Source organism: Mizuhopecten yessoensis, unplaced genomic scaffold (assembly GCF_002113885.1).
Source record: "Mizuhopecten yessoensis strain PY_sf001 unplaced genomic scaffold, ASM211388v2 scaffold10975, whole genome shotgun sequence".
NCBI lineage: Eukaryota > Metazoa > Mollusca > Bivalvia > Pectinida > Pectinidae > Mizuhopecten > Mizuhopecten yessoensis.
The window spans coordinates 41,238-58,231 of record NW_018408815.1 but is presented as its reverse complement, the minus strand read 5'-3'; the positions used below and the strand labels follow the sequence as shown (position 1 = coordinate 58,231).

Genomic DNA, 16,994 nt, shown 5'->3' with positions numbered 1-16,994 from the left:
TGGGACTGTGCAATCGTTATAACGTCCCTAGCTAGATCACATATTCAAAAACTGGTCTAAGTAGAAAAAGATACATTTTGAAGGATAATTAAAAGATTTGGAATTTGAATTAATGAAATGCATTCAGTTTGCCAAATTTTTGCTTATTATTTTTAAATGCTCTCTCTTGGAGCCATTTCCAGCATAAGAAATTGTATTATTAATTTGATTTATTTTACTTCATGGTAAATATTGTCATTAACTTTCAAATGCGGATGAAAACTGACTTCTAATTTTTGTACTGTATATGATTTTGAAGGTGTATAGTAACCCATAATAATATTTGACACGTATTCCAAAATTTGGCATTTTAACTAGTAGTCCACGGCGCCATCCTCGGACTAAGGCTTAACTGATGTTGTAAAATAACTATATTTTTACCGTTCTCCATTGCCTTCATTACTGATGTAGTTAGAAATACATAACAGCTGATTATCAGCAGTAAAATTAAATTAAAATGAATATACAACATTCGATATAGCGCCCTATATCTATCTAGCTAGAATAAGCCACTCTAAAGCGTTTTATAGTACCTAGGTATACAATTTATACAATCAGTACATTAACAGTTATATTAAATGACACATTAATCAAAACAATTTTGAGGAATTTGCTGAAGCTGCCTTATCAAGCGCTAACTACTAGTCCTATACCACCTGGCTAATATATCCCTATGTGTGTATGCATGCATGTGTGCTGTATATGTCTTGTGTTCTGTTTGTAGTAGGACCGTGCTTCCAACGACATCTTTATTATAGGTAGTGCCACCTCACTTGAAAGCTACAGCACATATACCGCAATACCGAACCCATTAGTATGTTATACTCCACCTGGGTTGTTGGAGTTGTATGGGCAGGAGAATAACACTTTTTCTTAATATCTCATGCAAACGACGACATCGGAGATCGAACCTCGGCCGCCTGCGTGGAATGCCTGAGTATACACCACTCCACCAATCCAATCCGGCCATAAAGTAGTCTAACAATCTCCCTAAAACCTGGCTGACTAGAAGTTAAGAGAGCGCCATCTAGACGATCGTTATATTTACAGTTATATGTTACACAACATATACTACTAGCAGCATAATAGGCCACTAACTTAATATTTGGGAATGTCATATTTCTTGGAAAGAATTGGTAAAATATTTTTCCTAATCCATTTATGAGGGAAACGCTTTAAGATAACTTACTTGTTGACAGCAACTTTTGATGGGTCGCTTTAGACAGCGTAGGCTTCTAAATTTGGATTCCGATTGACTGAGTAGGACGACGACAATGGCGTGAAAGCCTGATTATCTTCACTGTTTGTATTGTTGCCCAATTTCGGTGCGATAAAGTATAAATAGCCATTGCGGAAGAGAAACACGAATCTTTGAAAACACAAAGTCAAGTCTCTGTACCAAAAGGACGTTAAATGCATTATGATAAATTAGTTAGGTTATGGATAGGTAGCAGTGGATCACTATACTTTTCTACAAATATCTTATGCTTATTTATCTTGCCACATATGAAACTGGAAAGGTTTTTCAGTTAGTTTGTTTATAATCTTATACAATACATATAAAAAAGAACTTACCATTGATTTAGATTTTACAACAAATTGTATGAATTGTTATATAATATAAATATTGAGCTAGTGTTATCATATGTGACTTTTTTGAAATTATTTGATATACTTATCGAACTGGATATTTTGTGTATTTTCTATTCTTTTATGTATAGCCGTAAAATAAAGGTTTTGTCACCTCTTACCTGAATAATTGACCTTCTTTGAAACCGAACGCTATTACCGGGTATATCTTGATGTTAATTGGTCTCACAACGTGCTTTTTCAGATCCTGTTGTAATTTCTGTACACAATGTTTCTTGATAATAGCAAGTTCAGTTTCCTTTTCCCAACATTAACCTAAGATATGATCTATTTTTCCATGGTGTTTTGGTTCATGTATTTCATTGTCCTGTAAATTAATGAGTGTATGAGGAGAAGTACGTCAGGAAAGATGCCATTCGGTCTCAACGATATGCAAGAGTATCCAGATCCCAACACGACAGAACAGTGACAACAGCCTGCTCAAGCTGGATGGATTGACAATGCTTTCCTATGGAACATGTTAATGAATTTCCATAAGTTAAGGATCCGAAACCTAAGATGACAACTGTTCGTCGCTTCTTATTGGCTGCAACATATACGGCTAAACATTTAGCTCTGTTACAAATGATCCTTAATTGTGAATAAGACCAAGGCCACATTCGTTTATCGCGATCCAAACAGTTGAACCGGTTGGACCAGAGTTGTTCATTTACGGCTCCATTTAATTCAGATTACAGTGTTCAATGGCTTCTGATCGGAGGAGACCTTTTAGACTTTTGTATTACTGGTCGGTATGATGACGTAGCGTAACGTGCAGATTATTTTCAAAGACGCACAGGTATCAGACGCAATATATATAGCTTCATAAAAACAAAACAAAATCCCGGTCAGTCGTGCCACGGTAAGGCACACTACCTTTCTATCTGTCCCAGAGATATTTTTCGGCAGCGGCGTTATTGAATTATGTAGTGCAAACTGATTACTTAGCTGTTTTGGATTGGGTAGCAATACATTTCCAAAAATACAATTTAGAGTTTGGATACGAGCGCAAAACAGTAGCTTCCTATTAGTGCAATACAGCTCAAAAGGCCGATGGGTCTAATCCCTTTTCTGATGTTACACCTAAATACTAGCTCGAGTTACTTCCCTTCGAACTGTAAATTAAATTGATCAACTATTTTTATCATGCACATTAAGTGCACTTAATAATGAAGTAGGGTTCAGCATTGATATTTTGAAAATCTATCCACGTGCTCGTATTATTTAACCAGGTAGGGAAACTAATTATTTCAGTGTGCTGCTTTTTAATTTATTTGCTTTTAACTGCTGCAGAGAAAAAATGTTTTGTCGCAATAACGACTTACCAGTGGCGGATCCAGATACCTATCTGGGGGGAGGGGGGGTTCCAAATTTCCTGGGGGGGTTTCCATGTGGGGAAAAATTGAGGAAAATGGTGAAAATACATGATTTTTAAAGAAAATTCTCGGGGTGGGGGTGGGGGGGTTCCTGAAGCCCAAAATACCCCTCTGGATCCGCCACTGCTTACTATCACATAATAACGACAAAGCTTTGTCGCAATAACGACTTACTATCACATAATAACGACAAAGCTTTGTCGCAATAACGACTTACTATCACGTACTAACGACATCGTTTTTTTTTCTCGGTGGTCCGTACCGGCTTCCCTACCAAACAGCTGAAAAACTTGAAAAAATCGAATGGGAATGGAAATCTGGTAAAGTGCCCGAGGGCTTTCTGTATCAATACTAAACACACGGAGTTAGATTAGCTGTTCTCTCCTAAATTATTATCCAATAGGAATAATAACACAAATACAAAATCTTGTATTTCCCAGCGACATAGGCACTGACTGATATTTATTTACATATAATCATCAAAAAACAGCAACACAACAGTGTAAGTGTACATCTCACACACAATCATCACTCCTACCCTACTTATTTATAAATAACAACAACAAAAAATTCACGTGTGCACGGCTTTACCTGTGTCGCCTGAATGACCCGTATATACACTATCTCAGCACGTGCGAACACCTGGAGCACGATTAGAGCCACCTATTGGCTACTCTCATACCAAAGAGAAAATAATTTCATCCTAATTCCTAAACCGTCAACCGGTTGAAATTATATTTATCTAAGTCCGTGCTAAACAGTGATGTTAGTTTTTACGAATGCTCGAACACCCATGACTATTTGAGTATGACAATTCAAGGGCGTAAATTGGTCACCATCGGCAGTGATTGCCGTAATTTCAATATATATTTATGTTACTTAGTCACCACCTGACTGTGTCGCCTGTGCACATACCATACATACCTTCGTATCTGGTCGAGTAGAAACAGACATTACACATGGCTATGAAAAGTGAGTGCACTGAGGCATCAATAAGTAGGGGTGGGTATATACGACCGGTTTACCTGTGGGTTAATCGCTCTAATAGTCGCCATGTTCTGTCCCACAAAGTTTCCAAGCGTTCACTTGAGTTCCCCAAAATAAGTAGTCCGGATATGTGGTGGACCAGGAGTTTTGGACGCAGTCGGCTGTAGTGGACGGGACTACTTATAATAACCCTGGAACACAAGGAAGCTAGAACACAGGTAAGCTACAAAACGAATTGAAAAAGGAAGAAAAATCATTGAAAAGTGAACAGACATATCATACCCGCTTATTTGGCGATTATCGCAGGCACCATTCTCAATAATGATTTCTCTATAACACTATAAAAGTTCACTAACATTCTATACCTGTTGATTTTTTAAATGAAGGCACTTAGACAAAATAACACAGATTCTATTTCAAAGAGAAGTATGTCAGGTACGCTTGTATACATGTATTACATTTTCTTTTTATAGTATTTTGGAAGGTGCTCCCTATACAAAGATATGGTGTGTGCGCATGCACAGAAATTTAATATAAATCCTTACCCCATTCTGTACCTAACTTTGATGTATGTAATCTGATCTATTGTTACCTTACCTTCCCACAACCAACACACACACCATCACACAGTTGACTCCCATCCATGACGTGGTGTTTGATTCTCGATTACTGCTAAAAAAAATACTATTTTTACAAAATGCGTTCGCTTCAAAACCCCATATTTTATATCTTTCATGCAGTTTCAGACTTTTACATGTTCACGTACACGGGCCATGGGATGGTGATCTGTGCCACGCCCCTATGTATATGTGTATTTTTCAACGCTATTTAGTTAGAATATTCTAAAGAGCTATTGCGGGTTGCTATGCCTATTTCCCCACAGCTAGTGCGCGCGTCCAATCGTGTACTGTGATGACGCGTCCTCAGGTATTTGTATACAGGTAGCTAACAGACGAAAATAAGGCCATGGCTATTAATACATGCGTTTCACGATAAAGACTCAACAAAATGCTTATTTCGCGTTATGCTGTATGAAATAAAAGATCGTCCAACATTACCAACAAGTTTGAAAGGATTTAATTTTCATTACTACTGCCTACATCATGCCGTTACCTGTTTTTTCAAAAAGCACGTATCTTGTTTTTGTTCTTCCTGCACCTTGAAATGGTAAAATCACATATAGTTTTGGAATAGCATGTCTTACACGTGTATTGCGCTCCTAACTTCGTGATGCAGTCTTCCTGCATTTAAAACAAATGAGACTGGCCTCGACGATGAATTTTCCTGCATGTTCGGAAATATCTTTGTCATAAAAACAGTTCATTTTTTTTCCTTTGCCCTTTTTTTATTCTGATGCAACAATCCCATATATTTTGTATTTCGGCATCATTTGTTTGTGTTAAAATAATAAATAAAAATACTAATGCCAATTGGAGGGTAAAACAATTCATAGATATAATTTAAAATGATGTCTTAACTACAAAGCTAGCTGTACAGAGATTTGTTGACATGATTCCATAGAAGATAAATCAATAGGTATGTTATAAAAATATCAATAAAATANTTGTAGCGGTACACTTACGGGTACTGGTGGATTATTTACCTCAGGGTAGAGGTCCCAAATTTGAGAGACGTAAATCTGTAACATCTTTTAAATGTGGTAATTTAAATCTACAAAAAATCACATCCAAGTCAGAACAGCTGAGCCGGTCTTCAAGCCAAGTTTTGTATTGTATGCATATTATGTGTAGTATGTATAAATGTGTGTATAAGTAACAACCTGTACAACTATATCAATATCCAACATCAGTATCATGTTCCTTTAGTAGCTCCTTAATACAATCTAGAACTCAAACACTGTGTTGTTATTATTACTGACATAAATGTGGATCTTAGCAAGTGTAAGTATTTATGATAAGAAGAGGAGAGATATATAGGATTCTATCAACTTGATCACCATTATTAAAAGTATTGCTTTATTAACTAAATAACAAAATATCTGACCGATGCATTTTATCGCGGTCCATTCCTATAATAAACAAAATATTTGACCGGCTTTTAGAATTAATTTTAAAATAATTTTCGGTAATTGTCAAGTCGCTTGAAACCAATTAGATTGATTATTATGATGCATAAAAAGTTAGTCCTCGTAAGTCTGATTATAATTAATGAGCTTTTTGCTAATTTTTGGCATGTCGAATGCGATCAAAATTACATTTGTTTTTGATGATTCAAGTCGACAAAAAGATGCAACTTTTGAAAAAAAAGGTTGGATATTTACTGCTTAGCTGTACAATACGCGAGACTTTGACTTTCCCTTTCTTGGTAGTTACATCCTCGACTTCTAAATTTGCGGTGTTTACATGTCGCAGTGGATTCGGTATTGAACGCCTGCTCTGAAAATCATAATAATGATGAAAATGTCGACTGTTAACGGACAAACATACTTGACAGGGTTTCCAAATATGTTGGGCTGATTCAGACAATAGAAAGTATTTTAGTTGTCATCATGATCGAATGGGGAAATATCCTATTTCTTTGTGCGATGTGAAGTGATATTTTTTATTACATTCATTATTGTGCCTTGTTGTTTGGTTGTCATTACCCCGGTTGTCGCTATGAAGACATGCTATTGCTTGGTTCAACATATATTTATATGGCGAGTGTCATTGATTAAGCACAAGAAACTTACCGGAACACCTGGTTTTATTATTATTGTACTGTTTCAAAGGTCCCCATCTTAACACTTCCTTTATTCATATTTTGATAAAGTTTTATCGATTTTGAGATCGAGTTGAAGGTTTGCCTACATTTTGGTATTCTTTTGGGTTTTTTTCTTACATGAATCTCAGGTAAAGCGTATGTGATAACAAATAGAAATTATCGTTCTTGCTTTTTCATTAGGACACGAAAACATCAAAGGTAAACTTCAACACCCACACATTAAATTGTGTCATAATGCCTTCTCGATAAAGCTCTTTTTTTCGGCAAGGCGAGAAAGGTTTATTTTAAATGTTGTATTCATTGACCAAAGACAAACCAAAATCTATAATATGGTACTAAGTGGTCTCTGCTTGACGTTCAGCTTTGACTGGGTGTCAGTAAGATGTGAATGGGTGGGATATCTCCCGTTACCACGTCCAGATAGGGTTTTATCAGTATGATGGCACATACAAATGTATCATGGAGGAGCTATCATAGATACTGTCCTTGTATGGCAACGACTGGTGTAAAAACGTCGTACATTGAAAACAACCTAATATGCACATAACGTATAAGGGGATAACTCTTGTTTAGAAATATTATAGGTAAATTGTGCACAGTTACTTTTTTTTTGATGAAATATGTTATTTATTTATACATTCCAACTTGTATGTATTATCAACATTTATTCTGATTAACCTTTGACTGATTAACCTTTGACAGATTAACCTTTGACTCATTACCCTTGGACTCCTATTGTTTGTGTTTCAGGGGTTGTTTACTGTATTGCAGGCAGCGGCGTGACATGGTTTCTTGGTATTTTTCATCTTTCCGGTTACATTAAAGGTCAGTTATGAGAAAAACGCCTGGAAGTTTAGAGCATTTACGTCACAAAACACGAGTGCTGTGTCAGTAATATCACATAAAAACATACCAACAGTGACAACATTGCTACTAAACGTTACTCTCAGCAGCTCGTCAAGATCTGGATCATCTAAGTTCTTCTCACCAAGAAACATCACGAATAGCAATACAAATCACACAGAAAGCGTTTCAATGACTCAAGATCTGACGTTACGGACAAATACGTCTATCACATCAAGACATTTCATGGCTCAGAATGTCAGACAAAGAGCCAACATATCAAGGAATATTCGCAGAAATCAAGTGATTACTGTGTCAAACTGGCATGGTGACGTCATGCCAGCTCAGCCGCCTCCTTCAGACATTGTTCCTCTAAAATCCGCCAATTATAGTGTGTGTACTATCCTGATGGGAGGCCTTGGCAACCAAATGTTCCAGTTTGCAACGACCTATGGATTAGCTGCCAAGAAAGGAATGTCTGTAGCCATTGACAAAACGGATCACTTGACAAAGATTTTCAAATTGGGTGTTGTCGAAAAGGAAAATTATCGAAATATTTGCAAAACATTCGTTGGGAGAGGAGAACAATTAAATTGTGGATATGATGACAAAATGGCTACTTTTCCACCAAATAATAATTATAGAGTTGGTTCTTATCTCCAGTCATGGATGTATTTCTATAATGCTTCTACTTCTCTTCGAAAACATTTCGTGTTCCAAGATTCCATCAAAGAAACGCAAAACAAGGTGATCGATTCAGTTTTGAAAAAGTATAATTTTACATCTCGTTCCAACGTGACTTTGATAGGTGTTCATATAAGAAGAGCAGATTTAGTGAATCACACGTTTGGATATATGGTTGCTAGTAAGAGTTACCTTCAGAAATCTGTAAACTACTTTCAATCGAAAGAACTAAGAAACGTTATTTATATAATTGGTTCCAATGATATGAAATGGTCAAAGAAAAGTATGCCAAAAGGAGTCCGTTCGGACTATATGGAGGGGAATTCCCCTGAAGTGGACATGGCTATTCTTGGCTCGTGTGACCACATGATCAGCACGGTAGGCACGTTCAGCTGGTGGTCAGCATGGATGACCGGTGGGGAGGTCACTTTCTACCAGTGGCCAGCTAAGGAAGGGTCTGCATTACGGAGACAGTTTAGCAAAGACTACAAAGACTTTTTCTACCCAGGATGGATTGGATTTTCCTAAACAGATACTATGGTGAAATACATAATAGTGTTGGACGAGAATAGGACATGGAGGATAACTGTCTGTGATCAATGTTTCAATTCATATACATTTTGGGGGTTTTATGGAGTTAATCAATCACCATACAGTGGGTAATTAGTTTCCTCCCTTGTCAATATAAATATCAGACTTTGTTCGTTTTAAAGCTTAAGGTTCTGTATTTGGACTGATTTCCTAGTATAACACTGCGTGGACTATTTCCAACCATGTTGTGGCAGGCTGTCTTATCGTCCTTTTTAGGGTGACGTCATGGATCCGTACTTTCTGGTCATTAGCCCATTATTTTATCATTTTCGGCCTTGAGGTTTCAAATAAATTAGATATTGATATTGTTTTTATCTTTTATGTTACTTGTTATATTTCGTGCTGTTGTGTGGTCACGTTTTGATATCTAGGTAACAGAAATGAAAAAAAAAAAAAAAAATGCTATTATGTGATATCTCTTCCATCTTGACAAGGGTAAATGACATTAAAATGGTCACCACTTTAACGAAGTTTTCGCATATCTATCTCGGTTTGACACGGAAACTTCAAAAATGATTAAAAGTAAATTCAAACTAAGGAGAAATTTAATGTGTTGTAATTTGAGTATTTGGTGTTGATAAAACGGGATCAACCAATATGTGTATTAATGGTTTCCTGCATATTTGTGATTTTATTGTGGTTAACATGCATTTATGTATATTGTGTGAATATATTAGTATGATATCAACTGAAACAGTATTCATACAAAAATGACATATTTGAAATTGGTATCGATTTGCAAGCATATGAATTCCACGAAAGCCTGCCTCAGTAATGGCTGACTGCAGTATATCCGTGATGAAGGAATTAGCTACATTGATTTTTTGCTGATGCATTATTGATCAGAATGCAGCAGTATCATTTAATAGGTATGAATTTGGCGGGATGTCAAGCAAGAGCAAGGGGCTTTGGTAGTAAGAATATAAGAGACAAGTTTATATCGCAATATGGTCGTTTCTTCAAATGATATCACCGGAATCAATCAGCCGATCAGATCGTATCAGCCTCATTAAATATGTAGCAATTTTGTAGAACATCAAACTTGATTTAGGAACTTTGGTGTAGTAGTCATTTTAATCAATATCCGATAATTTTTCAAAAGATATAGCCAGGAATCAAAATTTTACGAAATCCAACATGGCCAATGGCAGCCATATTTAATTTTGGAACCAACTCGAAAAAATCTCCAAATCAAACATGAGCGGGTAACTGATACCTTAGGCATGCGCAGTAACTTTAATGAAAACCGAGGCATTCCTCCAAAGGTTATCGCACAAAAACTATGTGCATTAACAAAAAACTAAGATGGCCGCTAATGACCATGTTGATTTTCAGATTTGGTTCACTACTAAACATGAGAAGACACTTAGATACTTTGGGTATGTGTAGGATATTTCATGAAAATAGAAAGTTACCTTCAAGAATTATCGCATGCAACTTTCTTGTTCAGGAGATTATTTCTCATCGGATAGATGGGTCAGTATTTTATTGGCCTCTCGAACCAACTCCTTGAATTTATTGTATTGCTCTTACACCGTGTCCAACGGCACATTTAAGGTTGTGACTGTTCGAACACTGTGCTAACAGAACTTCAAAGCGGCATGTCGGTATCGAATGAAATACAAAAACTTAAATTATATCTTAATGCAAAATACATCTCTACTGAAGTGTAAAACAGGGATTAAACAATACACATAGAAAATCTTTCATTTTGTGAACCGTTTAAAATATAATCTCTTAACATGAAATTCAAATGAACTACGCGAAAACAAAAGTTTAGGCTTATTGATAGATCTCCCAATCTAGGTCAGTGTCAGTTAAAATCTCCCCACAAATCCAGTAGATATAAGCTTTCCAATGTTTAAGACATATCTTCAAAAGGCAGTAGGACATTTAAGCTTAAATCACTCTTCTCATAACTTTCGTTTGGGTTACCACATGGATATTTACATTCAATATCCCGAATGAGTACATTAGAATGGTTAGTACGGGAATCATTTGTCAAAAATTTGAAGATCTTGAAAAATGTTGACCCTTTACTCAGATGAAATGTATTGCAATTTAATTACTTTAATCAGACGAACATTATTACAATTAAAACAATAGGTCAGCCATATTGAGTAGACGGCAATATCTCACCTAATCTGATATAAACAATATCGTGATAAATAAGAGGCCCAGGTCGTATATATTCCCGTGTGGTGTCGGCCTTGTTGATATTTTAGATAACATTTCTGTGTGAAATAGAGCCACGTCGTTAATCATTTTTATATAAAGGACGGTTTTGCATTAAAACTTCGAAATGGAAAAACTGGTATATTTTCCTGGCGTTATCAGCTAATTGATATTACATACAACGCTCAATTTGCTTGAATGAGTTGCTCCACTTATTGTATATTATTTTTATTGATTTGTTGCGTTGAGGCGGCAGAGGCAAAGCTCTTATGAATATCAAATGTCCTGGGCTCGAAACCAATTGATCTTACCTTATTGCATTCTCTGTTAAAGTGGTGCCTGTTAATAAGCCTTGTTTTATTTCTAAACATTTTCTTCATGTTGACAAGTAGGAATTGTTAAAAAATTCATGTATCACAACCAAGTATTACTGAAACAAAGCGTAGCTGAATCGAGTCATTTCGGTACATAAATAACAACTAATAGTACATACGCTTACAGCGTAGCCAAATCGACATCGATTTGTGGACAACTCGTACACATTTTACACCATTGTGTACATACGCTTCACTGGTCATTTGTCTGATGAAGGTCACAGGGTACATACCGAACTAGTCATCGAAATGTCACATAGAAACACTTATTAGTTGTGATACATGCATTTTTTCACAGACCCTTGTTTTAAGTAATGTGTGTACGCTTGGCAAGGGGATAACTGAAGGGGTTGTAAATAGTATTGTCTTCGGATATGAACAGCGGGATTGTGTAAGATGACTGCCGGTGATTGGATAGAGCGTCCGTCCTCAGTTTAGAGGGTCAGGGTTCAAATTCGAGCATGGCTCGTTGCATTTACCTCTTCTGTAATACTTGTACATGTCATATTATTATCAAACGGAAGTTTACACAAGTATTTTGTTGCCGATAACGATACCGCCATGTTTGTAGTCACTAGACCTGGTTGATGTGCCCCCAATAATTATGTATGTGTTTATTGTATAGATCTTTTTTTTAAATTCTTGGACACTGTAAATGGATCAGACTATTAATGAAGAAGTACATCCTAATATAAATACAGGTTTTGACGAAGAGAAAGATACACTGGAAGTCTTGTCATACCCATTTATTCGGCTATTATTATGGGAAGCCCGATTATGTCGCCACTAAGATACTACCCTACATTATCCATCGTCTTTTGTCTTTAGCCCAATGATATTTTAAATTATCGATCCCCTTACTCGTTTGCAGCCAAATGTAGCAATAATATATTTCAGCATATATGTATATCTTTATCTTTCTCATAGCCTTTGTCGTGTTGGGCCACATTTCTTGTAACAAACAATAAGATTTCTCTAACAACCGGGGCGATTTCGACTTTACGATAATGAACGTTTCCTTTCTTGATTGCTACATCCGTGCATTCCTTACCTACTATGTTTCCATGTTGTAGTTGATTCGGTACTCAAGAGCTTGCTTCAAATATCATGACTTTCTTGATAGATGCCTACGAACAAACTAACAACTCACAACTCACGATTTCCAAAGAGGCAGGTTGATTAAAACTATAAACATCCTGATTTCGCAGGGACTAATGTCTACACTTTCTTGTTGTACGCCGATAGGACACTACGTTACCCCTACACTTTCCTGTTGTCAGCCGATGGTACACTACATTACCCCTACACTTTCTTGTTGTATGCCGATGGTTCAATACATAACCCCTACACTCTCTTGTTGTACGTCGATGGTACATTACATTACCCCTACACTTTCTTGTTGTAGCCGATGGTTCACTAGATTACTCCTACACTTTCTTGTTGTCAGCCGATGGTACGCTACATTACCCCTACACTTTCCTGTTGTCAGCCGATGGTACACTACATTACCCTTACACTTTCTTGTTGTAAGCCGATGGTACACTACATTACCCCTACACTTTCTTGTTGTACGCCGATAGGACAGTACATTACCCCTACACTTTCTTTTTGTACGCCGATGGTACACTACATTACCCCTACACTTTCTTGTTGATAGCCGATGGTACACTACATTACCCCTACACTTTCTTGTTGTACGCCGATGGTACACTACATTACCCCTCTATTCTTCTGTTGTCAGCCTTATTGTACCATGCATCATTCATCCACTCTCCTGCTGTCTATAATTATGAGCAAAAACAATGTTTTCGAGAAAAATGGGATTCATATTTCGCTAATACTAATAGCAGAAAAGAGAAAGATAAATTTACTTTATTCCATATATTTTTTAAAATAAACGTTACACGTTTCACTCGATTTCTATTAACTTTTTTAAAAGGTAACACCCCTGCTATGAGGTTGAATGCTTGAATTTATTTACAATACGCCTTTACATTGTAACACCGTGTATAATGTACATGGATGTCTCCCCTTTAAATGTGAACATACTATTTGAGTTTTCATAGCTGTGGTCTATAAATTGATAATGTTTGTCTTGGCCATTGATAAAAAAAAGGTTGATTGAAAATTTGAAATAGTATATTTCAATTTTTAATAATTATGTCAATTATGAATGTTGAAAAGCTGTATAACCTTTGAACAATCTAATTCAATTTCAAGAGACAAAACATTCCAAACACGTCATTCCTATTTCACCATTTTAAAATTATTATTTATAACAATAGCTTCACCCCTTTAGTTTAGTTCTCTTCGGTTAAATGTGTGTCCTATAAGAAATAAATACAGTAATTTTTTTCGATTCTATGTATAGGAAAAGGTAACTTCTTTTAATTTTGTCCTCAAGACCCTGACATACAGGTGATTCTCATCTGTTCTACAAAATACTGAATAATTGCATGATCGGCGAAATTATCTTGTATTCAAATTACTTTTCTCAATAGACCGAGCACAATTGCCTGACATCATAGGATTCTACCTGGCTCGGATCACGTATTTTGACAGTGTATATATACCGAGAGGTGTAGATGACCTATAACACTGGACTGTCGGTTGGACCAGCACATCGACAGGCAATCTTACTCTGGTGGACATGTATTTGTTAAGTTAAAAATTGTACAGAGAATCGAGAACGAAAGACTTTGATTCCTATCGACATGACAATAGGTAAAGTACAGTTGTTTCATTTACAAACGATTGACCTGCGAAGCGGTATGATTCTAATCTATATTTAACCACTACCCCGAGCAATTTTCTTTTACAGATTGAGTCTTATGTACAACCATATTGGATGAAGCAAAATCCAAAATCCGGTTAAAATAAGTAAGGATAAATATGTCTTAATGTGAAAAAGCTAAAACTTTTAAGCATAGGTATCTTTTTTTCAAAACAGGCTTTTTACTTAACGTGTATCGTTTGTGATATGTGTAAAAATGTCGGCATTTAACAGCAGTACAAATACTGGTATCTTCTCATTTTAAGTCTTCGATGCCTCAAGTATCATTTCATATATACTTCATACAGAATAAACTTAATAGGAGAATTTCTTCGGCATGGAAGCAGGCATTCACCAAAACCTGTTCAACGAGATATTACCAGAAATTTTTCTTTATTAGAAACGGTTTGATTCAATAATTGTTTAATAAAAACATTTCTTTTGTGAATCTATTAAATGTGTCAGTTTGAAATTAATTCATTGTTACAGACACAATTAATGTTGAATTGAAGATTTGCAGCTACTAACAACACAATCCCAGCTTCTCCTATGTGGTGTTGATTTTTCAAAATAATATATCTTTAAACCTTTGTAACTGTTGTTTACGGGCGACCGATGGCGTGATTATTGGTCCTGTAGTATCCTGACTAATCAAGCCTACCCCGTGTATGTTTATTTCCCTATAAGTTCTCTAAAAGACGGTTCCTGTGTATGTTTCACTAATCGATTTGGTATAAAGAAGGGTAAAGAATGACCAAACAATACGATCAGTTTATAGTGAATACAATCGGTAAACTTCCGCTTGCATCCCATATCCTTTATTGAATTGAGCATCTGATAAAACAATGTCTTACCAGGTATTTATACATATTTATTGTCTATAATTAAACAGGTTTTAACAGGTGACCCTGTGGTAATCACTGCTAGCGACTGACACATATTACATGTACCTAATATCCTTCCAACTGTCATTTCCCTTCACGTTGTCTTTACTTAGCCTATTTCCTAAAATTTTACACCACTACAGACTTGGTCCTATAACGTCTGCCTGTATACTACTAATTGAGGGTGTGGCTGTTTTCCTCCAGGAAACATGTGCTGTTTTTGCCCACAGAAATCATCAACAAATAATAATGTTCCATTTGGAAAACTGGACACTTGGTACGTTTGTCTGGAACGTCCACATTGACTTGTGAAGCATTAAAAAAAGAAAAAATGCAAACTTGTGCAGGTATTGACCCTGAATCGATTTTAAAGGCTTATTCAATTTTTAATTTAAGACCCAGTGATGATGAAAGTCAGATGAAATATCACACATGGATCTAAGAAGGTGTAAGTATTCATTTTATTAAGAAAATTCAATTTTGGATTTCTTGAAAAAAGTGACCTATTTCATCTTTTGAAAAGCATGTCAGTGAATAGGTAAATATTGTCTCTCTGGTTCTCTGATCAGCTTCTTTTATTTGATAATGGACAGGTAGCTATCAACGATCCTCTTGATATCGATTAATGAAAAAAGAAGTTTAGTTTTATTTCTTTTTAAGATCAGAAATTTAAGACGTATAAATTGCACTTTCCTTTATATCAAAATATATATACCATCATCGATGGAAACCGAAATTGGGAGCAACAAAATTTCATCTGCTAGGGGTTTAATTTTCAGTTAATTTAGATGAGGTTGTAACTTTGAATTATACCACAGTTCTAAAAATTGTTAATAAAAGTATTAACCAGTGGACACGCAGAATTTTAAAACCTCTTGGTCGGATAGAAGTATTAAAATCAATTTTTATACCAAAATTTAATGATCTATTCAAATCTGTTCCTAAAGAGGACAATCATTTTATTTAACAGTTGAACACTACTTTTTCAATTTTATTTGGCAATCACCAGTCGACAAAATTAGAAGAGACTATAGTCAAAAGCTATGAAAATGGTGGTCTGAAAATGATAAATATCAGGAATTTTATAACAAGCCTTACGTCTACATGGATTAGAAGATTACTCAAGAATAATGATAAATGTTGGACCAACATTTTTGAAGCAGAACATTTTATCGTCATCAACATATCAGATTTTGGAACTGACTTCTTTAAAAAAAATGTATATGGTAGAACATGTTCTTGTACTACACAATATAATTATGTGTGATAGCATGCAAGTTAAAATGCTGTATGAAAATGTCTGTCAGTATATGTCCATATCAATTAATGTGAATAACCATATACATGTGTCAAAGAAATATACATACACGTGTATATTTAAGGAATGACCAAGATTTGGTTTTGGTATATACGGTATATACCGAAAATGAATCGCGATTTATGCAAAAAAGTGCACAATATGTTTTCGGTATATGCCATATATACCAAAACAAAATCTTGGGCATTCTTTATAATTTAATTTAAAAAAAAGGAGACAAACACGTTGAAATGCACAGTTAAAGATTTATTTAATTTTTACGTAAACTAAACAATTGGGCTAAAAAAAGCTGCGTTGTAATTTTGCATTCTGAAGAGTAAAAGTAGTTCTGTCATCAGTTGTTTTTCTTTTTAGGTATGTACGATATATACCAAAAAAAATATTATGGGGGAGATAGGCAAAATTAAATTATATATATATATATATGAACATCTGTACATGCATGTATACTAGAGAAACTAGACAATAACTTCCTGTTTGTCAGCCATTCACAACAATCATCTTTTTCTGATAAAGTTATTCAATCCATTTACATTTTTAGCGGGCCTATCAAGCTTTTAGAATTATACATTGATAAGTATGTATGCATGCATAGCA

The 16,994-nt window shown here is 35.5% G+C and overlaps 2 protein-coding genes across 2 annotated transcripts in view; both read left to right on the top strand.

The window, feature by feature from the left end:
* The first annotated feature begins 3,885 nt into the window (after window positions 1-3,885).
* The window catches only part of LOC110464242 (galactoside 2-alpha-L-fucosyltransferase 2-like), a 17,970-nt gene continuing 4,861 nt past the window's right edge, over window positions 3,886-16,994 (top strand). The window contains exons 1-2 of the mRNA XM_021519350.1: window positions 3,886-4,249; window positions 15,476-15,527. Coding sequence (XP_021375025.1) covers window positions 15,512-15,527 — 16 coding nt within the window. The 5' untranslated portion in view covers window positions 3,886-4,249; window positions 15,476-15,511. The remainder of the gene's footprint in view (window positions 4,250-15,475; window positions 15,528-16,994) is intronic.
* On the top strand, window positions 7,791-8,810 carry LOC110464228 (galactoside 2-alpha-L-fucosyltransferase 3-like). Its single transcript, XM_021519330.1, has one exon. The coding sequence runs from the start codon at window positions 7,791-7,793 to the stop codon at window positions 8,808-8,810; it is 1,020 nt and encodes a 339-aa protein (XP_021375005.1).